The sequence below is a fragment of the Microchirus variegatus genome (assembly GCF_963457635.1).
Source record: "Microchirus variegatus genome assembly, chromosome: 7".
NCBI lineage: Eukaryota > Metazoa > Chordata > Actinopteri > Pleuronectiformes > Soleidae > Microchirus > Microchirus variegatus.
The window spans coordinates 128,877-144,848 of NC_139808.1; the positions used below are offsets into that span (position 1 = coordinate 128,877).

At 41.2% G+C, this 15,972-nt stretch overlaps 1 protein-coding gene across 1 annotated transcript in view; it reads right to left on the reverse strand.

Annotated features, from left to right (window-relative positions):
- cacna1da (calcium channel, voltage-dependent, L type, alpha 1D subunit, a) overlaps nt 1–15,972 on the reverse strand; it is a gene marked incomplete at both ends in the record, with an annotated part of 73,550 nt that overhangs the window by 12,794 nt on the left and 44,784 nt on the right. The window contains 18 exons of the mRNA XM_083892060.1: nt 305–406; nt 531–633; nt 732–828; nt 920–1,047; nt 1,614–1,773; nt 2,191–2,282; nt 2,366–2,431; nt 2,523–2,651; nt 4,336–4,368; nt 8,361–8,444; nt 10,269–10,379; nt 10,981–11,139; nt 11,312–11,513; nt 12,015–12,161; nt 12,264–12,316; nt 12,418–12,525; nt 12,644–12,731; nt 12,834–12,940. Of these exons, the coding sequence (XP_083748186.1) occupies nt 305–406; nt 531–633; nt 732–828; nt 920–1,047; nt 1,614–1,773; nt 2,191–2,282; nt 2,366–2,431; nt 2,523–2,651; nt 4,336–4,368; nt 8,361–8,444; nt 10,269–10,379; nt 10,981–11,139; nt 11,312–11,513; nt 12,015–12,161; nt 12,264–12,316; nt 12,418–12,525; nt 12,644–12,731; nt 12,834–12,940 (1,969 nt within the window). The remainder of the gene's footprint in view (nt 1–304; nt 407–530; nt 634–731; nt 829–919; nt 1,048–1,613; nt 1,774–2,190; nt 2,283–2,365; nt 2,432–2,522; nt 2,652–4,335; nt 4,369–8,360; nt 8,445–10,268; nt 10,380–10,980; nt 11,140–11,311; nt 11,514–12,014; nt 12,162–12,263; nt 12,317–12,417; nt 12,526–12,643; nt 12,732–12,833; nt 12,941–15,972) is intronic.

The window sequence follows — 15,972 nt, forward strand, 5'->3', positions numbered from 1 at the left end:
AAAACATAAACATGATTTGCAGTCTGCAAAATATATATTTTTTTAATGCAAATATTTTGTCTGTACTGTTGTTGTTGGTGAGTTCAGTTTGTTATATGAACATTATTCCTGAGTCTCTGTGACATATTAGGAGGATTTTATGGCCAGTTGATTTAGATTTATTACATAAATCTACATATTAAATTTGACTTGTTGAAACCTGCAGAGACCCTGTATATAGCAACTGGAAGACTAATTCCAATTTTATACACAGTCTATGGACAGGAACTAAGAGGTGTAACAGACACCGGCCGATGCCACTAACCACCAGCAGGAGGCACCACTTGATCCAGGAGCTTCATGCTGGTTCTTTTCCATATTTTCTTGATGACGGCGCGCAGCTCTTCGTTGGCCTGCTCCAGATTACCTGTATCACAAAGAAAACAGCAGCAAGTCCAGCTATTTTAAACCTACATGACGTCATTGTTAGAGGCGACAGAGAATAACAAGCTCAGTAAACTCATCAGCAGCATGTAAGCGTTGGCTCATACCTTCTGTTTTGATTTTCAGGGCCGTTCGCACCAGCGCGAACAGAGTGGCATTAAACATGACTGTGCCGTCGCTGTTCAGAGGCATGTTCATGGCTACCAGTCTCTGAGAGGGAGGGGAGACAAAACAGAAGCCTTTAACACGACTGAACAAAGTCAATAATGTCTGTGAGACCTTGACGTGAAACTAATGTGGAAAAAAACCTTGCAAGCCACTCTGTGAGGACACAGTTTCCCGAAGCCGAGGGGAGGCTGAATACGTCGAAGGAGTGTGACGACATCCAGGTGTTTGATTCTGCCTCTGCGTGACACAAATACAACACAGGTCAGGTGATAACAGACACGTGTATAATGTGAACATGAATGTGGGAATCTTATAATAAAGCACACACTTGGCCTCTGGATCGTACTCAGACCAAATCCTCTTGAATTCGTCGAGGTGGTGAGGACCAAGGATGGACCAGTCACGTGTCAAATAGTCAAAGTTGTCCATGATGACGGCCACAAATAAATTGATAATCTGGAGAAGGACAAGAAAAGGTCTGATATATACTTTTATGTGTTTCATCCAGTTAAGATTACGCTCACAATGTTTTTAATTTATTAAAGGCGCCATATGTAAGAATGTGGCCAAAAACAGTTACTACATTCAAATTCAAAATACAGAGGTCTTTTAGGTTTTGTTTTCTGACGTAACTGGCAACCCGTGGTTGCTCGGCAGCTGAGACTCTACTGACTGCAATGATTGGTAGACGCGGTAGGTGGCGCCACATGTCAAAACATGATTTCAAAACATAAACATGATTTGCAGTCTGCAAAATATTTTTTTTAATGCAAATATTTTGTCTGTACTGTTGTTGTTCGTGAGTTCAGTTTGTTGTTGATTTATTACATAATGCACCTTTAAGCTATCCAACTCAAAACAATGTTAAATTACATAATGACTGTGCAAATACTGTCAATATGCCATGTAATAGTGTTGTTTATTGGATCTGAAATGGCTATATACTCAAATTTGTATATCAAAATTGCAAAATACACTCTTTAGCGGAGTAAACACTGTGATTAATTGGAATGATTGTGTACCAAGAAGGCGCAGAGCATGTAGAACGTGATGAAGTAAATGATTGCAAATCCGCTCCCACACGTCATCTCCTCCCCGGGGTGGTAGTCGGACTCGGGGTCGCACAGTTTCCCAGGCATGCAGGCCAACATGATCTCCTGCCACGCCTCTCCTGTGGCACACCTTTGGAACATGAAAAGACACAACTCCTTTTATGGACTTCCTGGGGGTGTGTGATTATAGGTCACATATTCAGGCTTTTTCCCATCTTCTTATGTGTTGTTGAATCAAATTTTTAGCAGTGATATAAAGTCGCAATACTTGTGCAGAAGTCACAAAATAGACGTGTTTTTCTTTTTTTTGTCCATAAAAACAAGCCAAGTGAACTTTGGACTGTGACATATTTCACAAATTTCACAAATTCAATCCAATTTTTAACATTTTGAGTACTTTTAGGTCAGATTTGTTTAATTTTTTTCATCAGATTGCCTATAGATTGTGCTGAAAAAAGGATAACAGACACTCTATATTGCACATTCTTATAACATCTGTTCATACTGTATATTTAAGCATAGTAATGGGAGGGTTAAACACACTCACCTGAAGAGGAGGAGCACAGCCTGAGGGAAGGTTTGGAAGTTGTTGTTTCTGTTGATGTGCGTGCCGTCCACCATGGCAATCTTCCCAAACATCTGAAGGAAAAAATAAAAATATTGTCCACATTATGAATTACAAAGTAGAAAATGATTCTCTGTCTCTTGAGTTTGTTACGTACCTGCATGCCTATGACGGCGTAGATAAAGAACAGCATGGCTATCAGGAGAGCAACATATGGCAGGGCCTTTAGGGGAAAGAAAGTAAAGCAGGAAAAAAGATTAAGAAAAGTGTATTTCCCCTCAGTCACGGTTCTGATATATCGCTCTGAGCCTCACTTGGAAGGATTTGATGAAAGTCCAGAGCAGCGTGCGAATGCCCTCCCCTCTGCTGAGGAGCTTCACCAGCCGCATGACTCGAAACAGACGAAAGAAGGTGATGGAGATGCGAGCGCTGTCCTCTGTGTTCTGTGGAGAAAACCAGCGGCCAATCAGAGTCAAACGCATCGACAACAGTGTTTTAGTCGTGAACGCAGAAATCCTGACTGTGCTTTTGTAGGATGGTGAGGTCTGAAGCGAGACCTCAGGACCAGAGACATATGGGCTGAGAGAGCAGCACTGCGTTATTCTTCAATCAGAATATATCAGATGGTCAAGATGCATTTGTAGCTTTTGTATTTTGAGGTCATCGAAAAGCTGGTTCAGCAGTGTGCACTCGTGTTCAAAAGTTTGGGCTCACCTGTACAATTGTTTTGTGTTTTCCATTAAAAGTCACACTTTTATTCAACAAAAGGGTTCCAAAGGTGTTCTTCTACAAACCCTGAGGTTCTACCTGGAACCATTTGTTTTTCAAGGGCTCTTGGTGACACTAATGGTTCCAGTAAGAACCATTTTGATCAAGAGAACCTTCTAAAAAACCCTTTCCTAAGTAATGGGTTTTAAAAGGGTTCTTGGCAACACTAAGGGTTCCAGATGGAACCTTTATAAAAGGTTCTACCTGGAACCAAAAAGGGTTCTCCTATGAGGACATACTGAAGAACCTTATAAGGTTCTACTTGTACACTCTAAGAAATAAGGGTTCCAAAAGGGCTGAGGTTCTACCTGGAAACATCCAGTAAGAACCATTTTGATCCAGAGAACCCTTTAAAAGCCCTTTCCTGAATAAAGGGTTTTAAAAGGGTTCCAGGTATAACCTTTAGAAAAAGGTTATACCTGGAGCCAAAAAGGGTTCTTCTATGAGGACAAGCCGAAGAACCTTATATGGTTCTACTGAGCACTTTTGTTTTTAAGAGCGTAATTGCACAAGGGTTTTCTAATCATCCAATAGTCTTCTAACGCAATTAGCAAACACAATGTACCATTAGAAAACTGGAAATGTGCCTCTATACACCTATGTACATATTCCATTAAAAACCAGGCGTTTGCAGCTAGAATAGTCGTTTACCACATTAACAATGTATGTTTCTGATGAATTTAATGTTATTTTCATTGAAAAAGAAAAGTGCTTTTCCTTCAAAAATAAGGACATTTCTAAGTGAGCCCAAACTTTTGAACGGTAGCTGCAGCTGATATGTTTCTGTTAGCATCCAAAGCACAGGAGTCAGGAGTCCTGCCACTGTATGAACCTACTGGGGAGGAAGGCAAGAAGGCAAGCATGCTGGAGAAAACCTTGCCATACTTGACAGGAAACATCTGCACAAGCATGGCCCCCTTCAGTCCAGAGTCACTGCATGCGGAGTCACAGTGGGACCAACCCCAAGCGGGTGGACCAGGAGGTTCACAGGCCACTGAGCTGGGTGACCTGATCCCAGTGGTCATCCACGGCTCACTACCCCCACCCAAGAATGGTAGCAGAGACCATGTGTCGACAGTGCAAACGTGAGGAGCGGTCCTGAAACCACTCCGTCCCTAACACGTTTGAGTGGCACACTCCCCTTAAGATATAACTCCAAACAATAAGGGGTTTTGAGATTTAATGCAAATGAACAAACTAAAGAAAAAAATCCTTATCATGAAAATATAAATGAAAGTCAAATAAGCAGTAGATCATAGGATGCAGAGGACAAAGGAAAACAAAACCCAAACAAAGAAATGCAGATCTAAACATGGCATGACCCTGACAGGAGGAAAGGAGGGGGTTGGAGCATCTTACCCCCATCTCATCCACCTGAGGTGTCTCTGTTGGCTTTAAAATCAAAAACCCGCATTAAAAACTTGCACAGAGCGCGCAGATCTCACACACACACACACGCACACACACACACACTGTGGACTAAACACGTAAAACAATACACATAAAAAGTCTTAATCATACAACGCCGGGAAATCACAGTCAAGACGTAGACAGAACAAAGATATACGCTAACTGCTAACTGGTCTCGTTGTTTTTCACGCTGACAAAGACAAACATATTTTACATGTTTCACTGACATAATGTACATTTATCTTAACACTTCAAAAAAGGCTGCTACACAACAGGTTTACAGCCTAACATTTGGGACTGGATGAGACAACACGGAGTCACTTAAACGTACATAAGAAGACGTAAGACAGGGACACAACTTTATCGCTCCCCCGCCCCCCAGTGTAATGGTCTCTACTGATGAGATCAACATGGATTTCATGGCTGAGCTGAGCTTTAGACAATGTTAATGACAAGTTAACAAAGTGAATGTTATGAAATCATGTCGTGATTAAAGCGCCGTTCGGCTACGCGGTCTGTAAAGTCATCATTTACACTTAAGTGCGACGTGACTACGGAAAAATCTTTAAAATGATGTGCGTGTGATGCATCATTAATGCCATATCTTGGATTGTAATGGCCTCAAACATCTATGTTGAATTAGGAATGAACATAAGTAAATAATCCAGGACACTTGCTCACACAGATCCACACCCACACTCAGGTTGAAGTAGAAAATCATGCCGTTAAAAGGAAACTATGTCAGCAGTCTTCTTGCAAACAGCTGAACACAAAGAAAGTCCAGATGTACAAAATGATTAAGAGCTGCTATCATGTGATTTTTACCGCAGTGGAAATAAATCACAAAAAGAGAAACTCCAGACCAAAATGGCTTCATTCAAACACTCAGCACTATACTACACAAAATCGTAAAAGTTATGAGGTGCAGAATGAACAAGGAATGATCAAAAATGTAGAGTTAGCTGGAGGAGGTTCTTTTACGTAATCCTGGCCACAGCGTTGATGGAGCATGCGTTTTCGGCATTGCCAACGTTGCTGGGGGGGGAAGCGCTGCACGCACACGCAAGACAGTGGGGGATGATGGCGAGGAGGAGGAGGAGGAGGAGGAGGAGGAGGAGGAGGAGGAGCCACTGGTGACAGCTCATAGCACTCATACAGCAGCATATGCAGCTCAACTCATGCATGTCATTAGTGCCGCCATCACACAACTGCCATAGCAGGGCGCTCTCACAGTCCGGTGCAGAGAGAGAGTGAATGAACGACAGAGAGGGAAGAGATAGAGAAGGAGGAGGAGGAGGAGAATCACAGAGAGATCCAGAGAGGTTGAACCATACTGAACTGAGAGGAAGAGGAAGAAGAAGAGGAGGAGGAGGAGGAGGAGGAGGAGGACAGGCAGAGAGGTTTTCCAGAGGAAATGGAGAAGAAAGTTACTGCAGGAGAGAGTTCATGCACCTGACTGGAGTCTACACACCTGCGCTACACATGAGCTCCACTGTGAGCTTTAAGAGCTCACTACAGGAAACAAAACACAGACACAATCACTCACAGAGACACAAACACAAGATCATCAAAGAACCTCAAACTCAGCTGCGTTAAAACGGCCATCAGTGCGTTAATGATAAAGTAACATCACGACTAGTGTTGCTCTTTTTCGGGTCTATTTGAGGAGGAAAATTCTTTGATCTGTTTTCCTTGATTTTGATAAAAGCTACGTGTAAATCGCCCCCCGACACAACATTAAGGACAGTTAACGCTTGGATTTTTCCGTTAAATCGAGTGCGATTGAGCTTAATGTTGTGTCGTTGGATGGAGAATTCCAAACTCTGAGCTCAAGGGCCATTCTGTCTGGAGGTTTGTTGGGGAAACAGAGAAAGGTCAAAACTTCTCAGGATCAATGGAGGCAACTAACCGGAGGGGAATGAAGTGGGTGACCAAGCGCCATCTGTGAGAGGCGGGGACATGGAAAGGGATGTTAGGGGAATATGAATGGTGAACGGATGACACTTCCCAGCATGCACGTGGGAGAGGTCACAGTGGCCAGGTGTGAAAATGAACAATCACATAACTCATGACTGGGATGGACTACAGCAGCAAAACAGAGGCAAACCTAGCGTAGATCAGCTAACGTTAAACTTGGTATTATAGTATAAAATCTGATCTAGTCTGTTTGCTGTGTGACACAAACAGCAACGACATGCGGCGCAAAACAACACACACATATGAATGGCACATAGTGTAGATGAAAGGTGTCTCACAAGAACCACGGTGTGTGTGAGTCCTTGTGAAATCAACGTCATGTCCCCAACATTTACGCCTACGCATTCATTCACACGCACGGCAAACCATGTACAGTAACATGTATATATATACATAAAGAAAAACACATGCATAACAATCAATAACCACCGTATTATGTTTAAAACAAAGTTAGTGCTTGGTTATACACGTCATGCAGACACACACACAGACACACAAACTGAGAAACCACTGAAAAACGTGAAATATAAACTCCAGCAAAACAGCACTGCAGCTCAGACACGTGACAGGAGAGAGACAGGAAGTCTGAGCTGTGAGGGTTTGGTACGAGCACCGTCATCACTAATGGAAACTGGAATTTTGGTCTCTTAGACATAATATGACAATCTTTCCTGCGGCTATAAAGCTATAAAGACGAGTATTAGAGAGTAGTAGAGTCTGTCAATACTAAATGATATGTTACTTTCCACTTTTCCAAAGTCAACAAGACATTAAGTAACTAATTAATTAGAGGAGTCGCAGAGATAAAGTTGTTATACAAACAGAAGGTTGCACACACACAACATTGCCGTTCATTGCCATACTTGCCTCTACAAGTTTCTATGGAAACAAAATGAACAAAGAATTATGAATTAGAAAATGTATTCACAACACATCCTGTCCCTCGAGACAAACACAGTTCTCTGCCGCACAATAAAGTCCTTTTTTTTTTTTTTTTTTAATTAAATCACATTTTCACTTCCTGGAAAAAAAAAATTGACCAGGAAACACTTGGCAGAAGCAAAGTTCGGTGTCGATGTAGCACCGATAACAACAACAAGACATACATGAAGGTCAAACTGAAGCTTTACAGGTGAAGCCAATGACTGTTCAAAACAAGAGTCACCTAGTAAAGAGGTCTAAAATAAGGGTTCCAAAAGGGATCCCTTATTTTTGCTTTCGTCAAAGAACCAGCAAAATGGTTTTCAGCGGTGCTAACATACACTCTTAGAAGTAAGTGTTCCAAAAGTGTTCTTCTACAAGGGCTGAGGTTCTACCTGGAACCATTTGTTTTTCAAGGGTTCTTGGTAACACTAATGTTTCCAGTAAGAACCAATTTGATCAAGAGAACCCTTTAAAACCCCTTTCCTGAGTAAAGGGTTTTAAAGGGTTCTTGGTGGAACCCTCCAAAAGGGTTCTCATATGAGGACAAGCCGAAGAACCCTATATGGTTCTACTTAGCACTTTTATTTCTAAGAGTGTACACTCTTAGAAATAAGGGTTCCAAAATGGTCCTTCTAGAAGGGCAGAGGTTCTACCTGGAACCATTAGCTTCTGAAAAACAAAAGTTCTTGGTAACACTAATGGTTCCAGTAAGAACAATTTTGATCCAGAGATCCCTTTAAAACCCCTTTCCTGAATACCGGTTTTTAAAAGGGTTCTTGGTAGAACCCTCCAAAAGGGTTCTCCTATGAGGACAAGCCGAAGAACCTTATATGGTTCTACCGAGCACTTTTATTTCTAAGAGTGTAGCAAAGTCACCAGAAGATGAAAGAAATGTACTGATCTTTATCAGAAAATTAGTAATTCATAAATTGAACTTAAAAGTTTGGGATCCACTACAGTGGAGGACAAACCTCAAATGCTACTCTGCTGCAACTGTCGACTGCCATGTGGCTTTTCCGTAAGGCTTCGGTTCAACTTGGAAGGCAGAAAAAGAAAATAAACTTAATACTTACATTAACTTCAGTGATAGCAATATCGACGACGCTACCGACAACAATTAAGGCATCAAATGTGTTCCAAGCATCAGCGAAATAGTGCTGTAAACGCACAACACAACACAACATGCAAGGGTAGAGAAGAGAAGAATGATGCAAAGGTTTTTAATGAAATGGCAGGATTTGGGGGGGGAAGACAAACAGAGAGAGAAAGAGTTAAGAGAAATTAGACAAAAACGTCAGCAAACAAGAGACCTGCCATTGAAACCTGTAGCCGAGGTGGACGGAGAGATGACGGAGAGATGACGGAGAGATGACAGACAGATGACAGACAGATGACAGTGAGGCTCAGCTTACTTACATCAATCTCACTGAGAACAATGTCTACAATGCTGCCAATCACAACCAGGGCGTCGAACACATTCCAGGCATCACCAAAGTAGCCCTGAGTCGCGTGGAGTGATTGGTGGGCAAAAAAACAAAACACTGAAACACTAAATCCACTTCTGTCGGTCATTTAAAACACACACAGGAGCCTCTGTGATTGCAAGTGCAGCTAAAGGGTTTATGATTACAGTGCAGAGATTTGAGAGTATGCTAACAAAACTGACGCTTTAATAATATAATATGACATTCAGCCAAGAACATGACCGGCACTTTGAGCTATTTCAGTTGTATTAAATGCAAAAATCAACACTGCAAACACTACACCCCACACTTTGTCTCTTACTAGAATCCTGTCCTTCTTTGCAACACAACACTGTTGTTCAGGCGGCACAGTTTGAGGGAAGAATGAAAGGAACAGTCGATGATTCACTGACATTTTATGATGAAATATGAAAGAAATACTCAGACATTCTTCTTTATAATATTGTTAAGAGTTAGATGAGATCATTATCACTCTCATATATTTCTATTTATTACGTAGTTCCACTGAAGAAGCCCTGGATGCTAATATATCTTGAGCTAGTCGTTGTTAGCAACAGCCATTGTTAGTAGTGTCCACTGTTGGCAGTGGTCGCTGTTAGTATTAGCCGCTGTTCGCAATGGCTATTGTTGACAATGGCAGCTTTTACCAGTAGCCCCTGTTAGCAGTAGCCACTGTTAGCAGTTAGCTGTTAGCTTTGCGATATATGGTTTCAGTTTCAGGTACGTTAGAGGCAGAGTATTTCTGATGAGGAGTTGGAATGCTCAACTCGACACATATTGTTTTTTAAAGGGAATTTTGGTAGAATGGATGTAGCTAGCTAGACCTAAACCCACTCTACATGTCTTTGGACTGAGGGAGGAAGCCACAGTATCTGGAGAAAACCCACGCACTTATGGGGAGAACATGCAAACTCCACTTTGTTAAGTGACAATCTTGCAAGAGGATAGTGAAAATCGGGACCGTATCTATGTTCCCCGGGTCCTATGTTCCCCGCTTTGTATGTGACCGGGGAAAATAGGACCCTTTTTTAGAGAAAGGGTCCTATTTTCCCCGCTGTTCACCCAAAAAGACCCGGGTAACATAGGACCCTACCCCTTACCCTAACCCTAACCCTTAACCTAACCCTAATCCTAACTTTACCCTGGAGCTCCACACCCAGGCTTCCACAAAGTGGGGAACATAGGACCCTTTTTTTAAAAAAAAAAAAAAGGTCTGATGCTCCCCGATCGGGGGAACCCCGGGGAATATAGGTACGACCCCGTGAAAATCAACTTAGCAAAGTTCTTCATCATAAGTTCACCTCAAGTTTTTGTCTAAACTAACCAGCTAGCAGCAATGACAGACATGAGAGTGTTATTGATCATCTAACCCTGTAAACAATACAGTGTGGACCTATCTTTGTGAGGACATTTTGGCTTAGGTTAGGGTTAGGGTCAGGGGTTAGGGAATGCATTATGTCTATGAGTGTGTGGGTGTGTGTTTTTGGTGCGACTTACTCTGGGTTTGAATGCAATGAGTTTGAGAACCATTTCCACAGTGAAGACAGCAGTGAAGACCATGTTGAGAATGTCCATGACATAGTTGAACGTCGCTGACTGGCCGTAGTGCTGCAGGGAAACGTGTTTGAACAAGAGAATTGTTTAAATTAACAGTCAATCTGTAAATCATTTAATAATAGTTTACTATATTATTTGGCAACTGTTTGATTTTTTTGGTCCTCTACGATAGAGAATATTTGTCTTGTGTGCAAAACGAAAAATAGTACTGATTTAGAGATTATAGATGATATATTATGGAGAATATAATATTTGCTTGTCCAGTATTTATGTCAAATATCAAAGTGTCTCCTTTCATTCTGCCACTGGGAGGCACCAAAGTCAAAAATCTCTTAATTCTCCACCACAGATGTACAGAGTACAGTATATCCATTATGATTAAAGGTCCAGTGTGTAAAATGTAGGTGAAGTTATTTTTTATTTGCCAGAAATTAAATAGAAATATAACATTATTTGAGTTTGATGCTAACATAGGCTACAAACTTTCTCTGACACACTTGGAAGAGAAGAGTGAGATGATGGATATTCAGCTGCAACATGCAACGTCCACCATGTTCTACACCCTGTTCCTTTAAAGTGAACTTGTGTCAATCAACCCAATGCTAATGCTGCCCTCTCTTCTCTCGACTTCAGCGACGTGAACTTGTCTTACCTGTACGGCCAGGCAGAGCGTGTTGAGCATGATGAGCACAAACATGATGTACTCAAATCCAGTGGAGTTCACCACGTACCAGAACTTGTACTGGTACGGGTTCTTAGGTATGTACCTCCTGAGAGGACGAGCCTTCAGAGCGTACTCCACACACTGACGCTGCACAGAAACACACAAGGTTTTATTTAACGTGAAGAACAGGCTTCATACACTCGCCTCTAAATCTACCTACTGTGTGCAATGATGCGAACAAACATTAACTCCAACTTATTTTCCACAAAAACGACACACTGTGGCTGATGTGGGATACAGTTTCCCCACTGACACTGACCTGGTTCTTGTCAAGTTCACAGTTTTTGTACTCTTTCTCTCCTTGTTCCTGAAACGTGACGATGACAAAACCTACAAAGATGTTCATCATGAAAAATGCAATGATGATGATGTAGATGATGAAGAAGATGGAAATCTCCACGCGGTAGTTGTAAATGGGACCGAGGTTCTCCCTGTTGGAGTCGATGGCCTTGTACAGTAACCTGAGGCGAAAATGAGAAGAAGAAGAAGAAGAAGAAATGGTTTCTATCGTTCTCCATCATCAGCGACGTGTGTGGTTCATTTCTCTCAGAGCACGTTCTGAGAATACGTCCATAGACTGTTTATAAAGATTGACCTAATCTTCCGGATTGAAAAGTGAAGCCCATGTGAATGGAAGTCTATGGGAAAATTAGCCAAGTTCTCACTTGATTTAGAACGACATAGTCGACATTTTCCATTTTCCAATAGATTCAGATCTTCTACAATAGTACATGATGCCAATTCTTAAAGTTATGGTCCCAACAATAGACCTGGTACCTTCCAATAAGTGCCTGTGAATTTCTGGTTTCCACAACAAATCAGCTAATATCAAGGCTTGAAAATGAGAGTTCGCTCTGAAACTGGAAGACTCGGTCCATTTTTATATGCAGTCTATTCATAAGTCATGTTTTCCATTGCACTCGCTCTAACATGGCATGTGTAAAGCGTGATTTTTTTCTTACGCAGGCCAGCCTTCAAAAGTGGACACAGTGAACAGGGCCATCATGGCCATGAGGACGTTGTCAAAGTTGAAGTCACTGTTGTGCCAATGTCGTCTGTGAATAGACGGCTGGTTCACGTCTCCATCCTTATACACAATGTATGTGCCCCTATGAGAAAGTGATATGTTGCACAGAGGTCAAGACCCAATCAAGACCCAAACTCCAAGTGCATGTCATTTGCTCTACAGTATCAAGTTAAGTCAAACTAACTTGCACTCTTCTGGGGTGGACTTGGCTTCGTCTGTGCAGCGATAGAACTTTCCCTGTGGAGGAAAACAAATCAGTGTTTTTAAAACTATTAACTCAGCAGCCTCCAGCGACACGTTCCAATACTGATTCTCTCTTCACCCTCAGGGCGGCTGACCTTAAACAGCTGCACCCCTATACAGGCAAACATGAACTGGAGCAGCGTGGTGACGATCATGATGTTACCAATGGTTCTGATGGCCACAAACACACACTGCACCACATGCTGTAAGACACAGAGTCAAGATACAGGTTTTTAGAGTTTTGAATTGCTCGTTGAATAGAAAACTCAAAAAGGCCGCAGTGTGGACACGCTGCAGTGTGACTTTGCGAAGAGGCCACACCTTCAGGCCTTTGGCTCGGTTGATGGCCCTCAGGGGCCGAAGAACTCGAAGCACCCTTAGGATCTTCACCACGGAGATGGCCGAGGACCTGGACGACGAAAACAAATGTAAACAGTTGACAGTCTTTTTTGGTTTCAACATGTTTTGTTTCTGCACTTCAGGGGGGGAAATGTGTCATATTCGTACTCACTGAATGCCAAAGGACACGAGGGAAACTCCGACAACCAACAGGTCAAGGAGGTTGAAATAATTCCTACAGAACGCTCCTTTATGCAGAAAGGCTCCATATGTCGTCATCTGAGGAGAGGATGGACCGAGTCAGAGGAGGAACATATGAGGAAGTAAATAACATATCTAATGTATAGAGGACACACACACAGGCTTACACTACACACTTCAGAGGACACACACGCACATTCATAATTCTATCTATCTATCTATCTGCTAGTTAGCTTGCGAGCAATCTATCTATTTGTCTATCTATCTATCTGCTAGTTAGCTTGCGAGCAATCTATCTATATTGCTAATTAGCGTGTTAGTTAGCTGGCGATCTATCTATCTTGCTAGTTAGCTTGTGAGCAATCATTCTATCTTGCTAGTTAGCGTGTTAGTTAGCTTGCGATCTATCTATCTGGCTAGTTAGCTTGCAATCTATCTACTTATCGGTCTATTTGTCTGTCTGTCTGTCTGTCTATCTATCTTGCTAGCTAGCTTGCAAGCAATCTATCTATCTTGCTAGTTAGCTTGTGAGCAATCTATCTATCTTGCTAGTTAGCGTGTGAGCAATCTATCTATCTTGCTAGTTAGTGTGTTAGTTAACTTGCAATCTATCTATCTATCTATCTATCTATCTATCTATCTATCTATCTATCTATCTATCTATCTATCTATCTATCTAGTAAGTGTGCTAGTTAGATTGTGATCTATCTATCCACGGTCTATTTGTCTGTCTGTCTGTCTATCTATCTATCTTGCTAGTTAGCTTGCAAGCAATCTATCTATATTTGCAAGTTAGCGTGTTAGTTAGCTTGCAATCTATCCATCTATCTATCTTACTTGCTAGCTTGCGAGCAATCTATCTATCTTGCTAGTTAGCTTGAAAGCAATCTATCTATATTTGCAAGTTAGCGTGTTAGTTAGCTTGCAATCTATCCATCTATCTATCTTACTTGCTAGCTTGCGAGCAATCTATCTATCTTGCTAGTTAGCTTGAAAGCAATCTATCTATATTTGCAAGTTAGCGTGTTAGTTAGCTTGCAATCTATCCATCTATCTATCTTGCTAGCTAGTTTGCGTGCAATCTATCTTTATTGCTAGTTAGCATGTTAGTTAGCTTGCAGTCTATCTATCTATCTATCTATCTATCTATCTATCTATCTATCTATCTATCTATCTATCTATCTATCTATCTATCTATCTATCTATCTGTCTGTCTGTCTGTCTGTCTATCGACACACATACAAGCACACACACACACACACACACACACACACACACACAGTATAAACTGTTCATTGTGATTAAACAATTATAATAACTCTCTACCTTAAGGTCAAACACACACACACACACTCTTGTAGATCACTCTTATTCGGGGTGGCGAGTTCAAAGCAGTAAAATTGGGAGGCTAACTCTACCATCACCACACCCACAGCCCCATTACAACATGAATGTAGTAGTAAGTCATTCATTTCACAATCCACTATGGGATGAGGCAATAAAACATGCATTTTGTTGCCATGACGTCATTTTCTACCAGCAAGAGCTCAATAGTTATAGTGATTGGAAAGTGGAAATGGCCTCACTGTCACATTCATGCGGACCGTCGTCTTAAAGCACATTACATCATGTTCTTTAATCGTTTCAGAATAACGGGAAGCAGCTCCCAGTTCGAGTTTAGCAGGCAGAGGAGAGAGAACAGAAAACAGCTAAAATAACTCGCCTTTTAAATGATCAAAGTAAAGGATTCATTTTCTGAGTGCATGTAAACGTGGAGTCTGGCAGAGACACAGAGCAGAGAGTTTATAGAGTCAAAGAGCAGTGGACTTGGCAGGTTTTTCCTCCCCAAAACGTCTGCAGTTACGACTCCACGTTTCTATGCACTCAGCACAAAGCAGACTGAACCATGCTCGGTGGGAACATGGTTGGTTTAGCTCCCTCTTTTATGGGTAATCTAAAGAGCAGTCAGTGAGAGAGAGAGAGAGAGAGACATGACGTTAGCTTTGACTGGAGTTGACTTGATCAGTTTGTGCCCCGCAAGTCAACTTCAGCCAATTCAATGAAGGTCCAGTGTGTAATATTTCAATAATAATGTTGTTTATATAATTGTATAAGTGGTTTTTGTAGCCTTAGAATAACCCGTTATTTGGACTACATATGGTAATTTGCCATGGGAATAATACACAACTCCTTATATGGACATCCTGGGGGGGGGGGGGTGTGTTTATAGGTCACATATTCAGGCTTTAAAGAAATGTGTTTTTTCGTCTTCTTATGTGTTGTTGAGTCAAAGTTATGATTCATTTTATATTAGTTGTGATATAAAGTAGCAATAATTGCACAGAAGTCACAAAATTAGAGCTTTTCTTTACTTTTTGTAAAGTAACTGTGACGTATTTCCAAATTTCACAAATCCAATCCCATTTTAAACATTTTGAGTGCTTTTTGCTCAGGTGTGTTTATATAGATTGCCTAGGTTGTGCTGGAAAAGAGGATATAATATATTCTATACTTTATGTGCACATGGTTTCTTATAATCTCTGTATATACTGTATGTTTTAAAGGTGCATTATGTAATAAATCTAAAGCAACTGGCCATAAAATCCTCCTAATATGTCACAGAGACTCAGGAATAATGTTCATATAACAAACTGAACTCACCAACAACAACAGTACAGACAAAATATTTGCATTAAAAAAATATTTTGCAGACTGCAAATCATGTTTATGTTTTGAAATCATGTTTTGACATGTGGCGCCACCTACCGCCATTTACCAATCATTGCAGTCAGTAGAGTCTCAGCTGCCGAGCAACCACGGGTTGCCGGTTACTTCAGAAAACAAAACCTAAAAGAACTCTGTATTTTGAATTTGAATGTAGTAACCATTTTTGGCCACATTCTTACATATGGCACCTTTAACATAGTAATGGAAACATTTTTACACACTGGACCTTTAAAAATGCCTGAAAACAGTCCCTTATTTTTGCATTGCATTAAAGTTTTCAATATCTGTATCATGAAAACCATGTCAATGTAATGTCATGTTAATGATGTTAATGTTTCCTTCCCCCAACAGGAGTTTCTTTGATTATCGACACTTAACCAAAT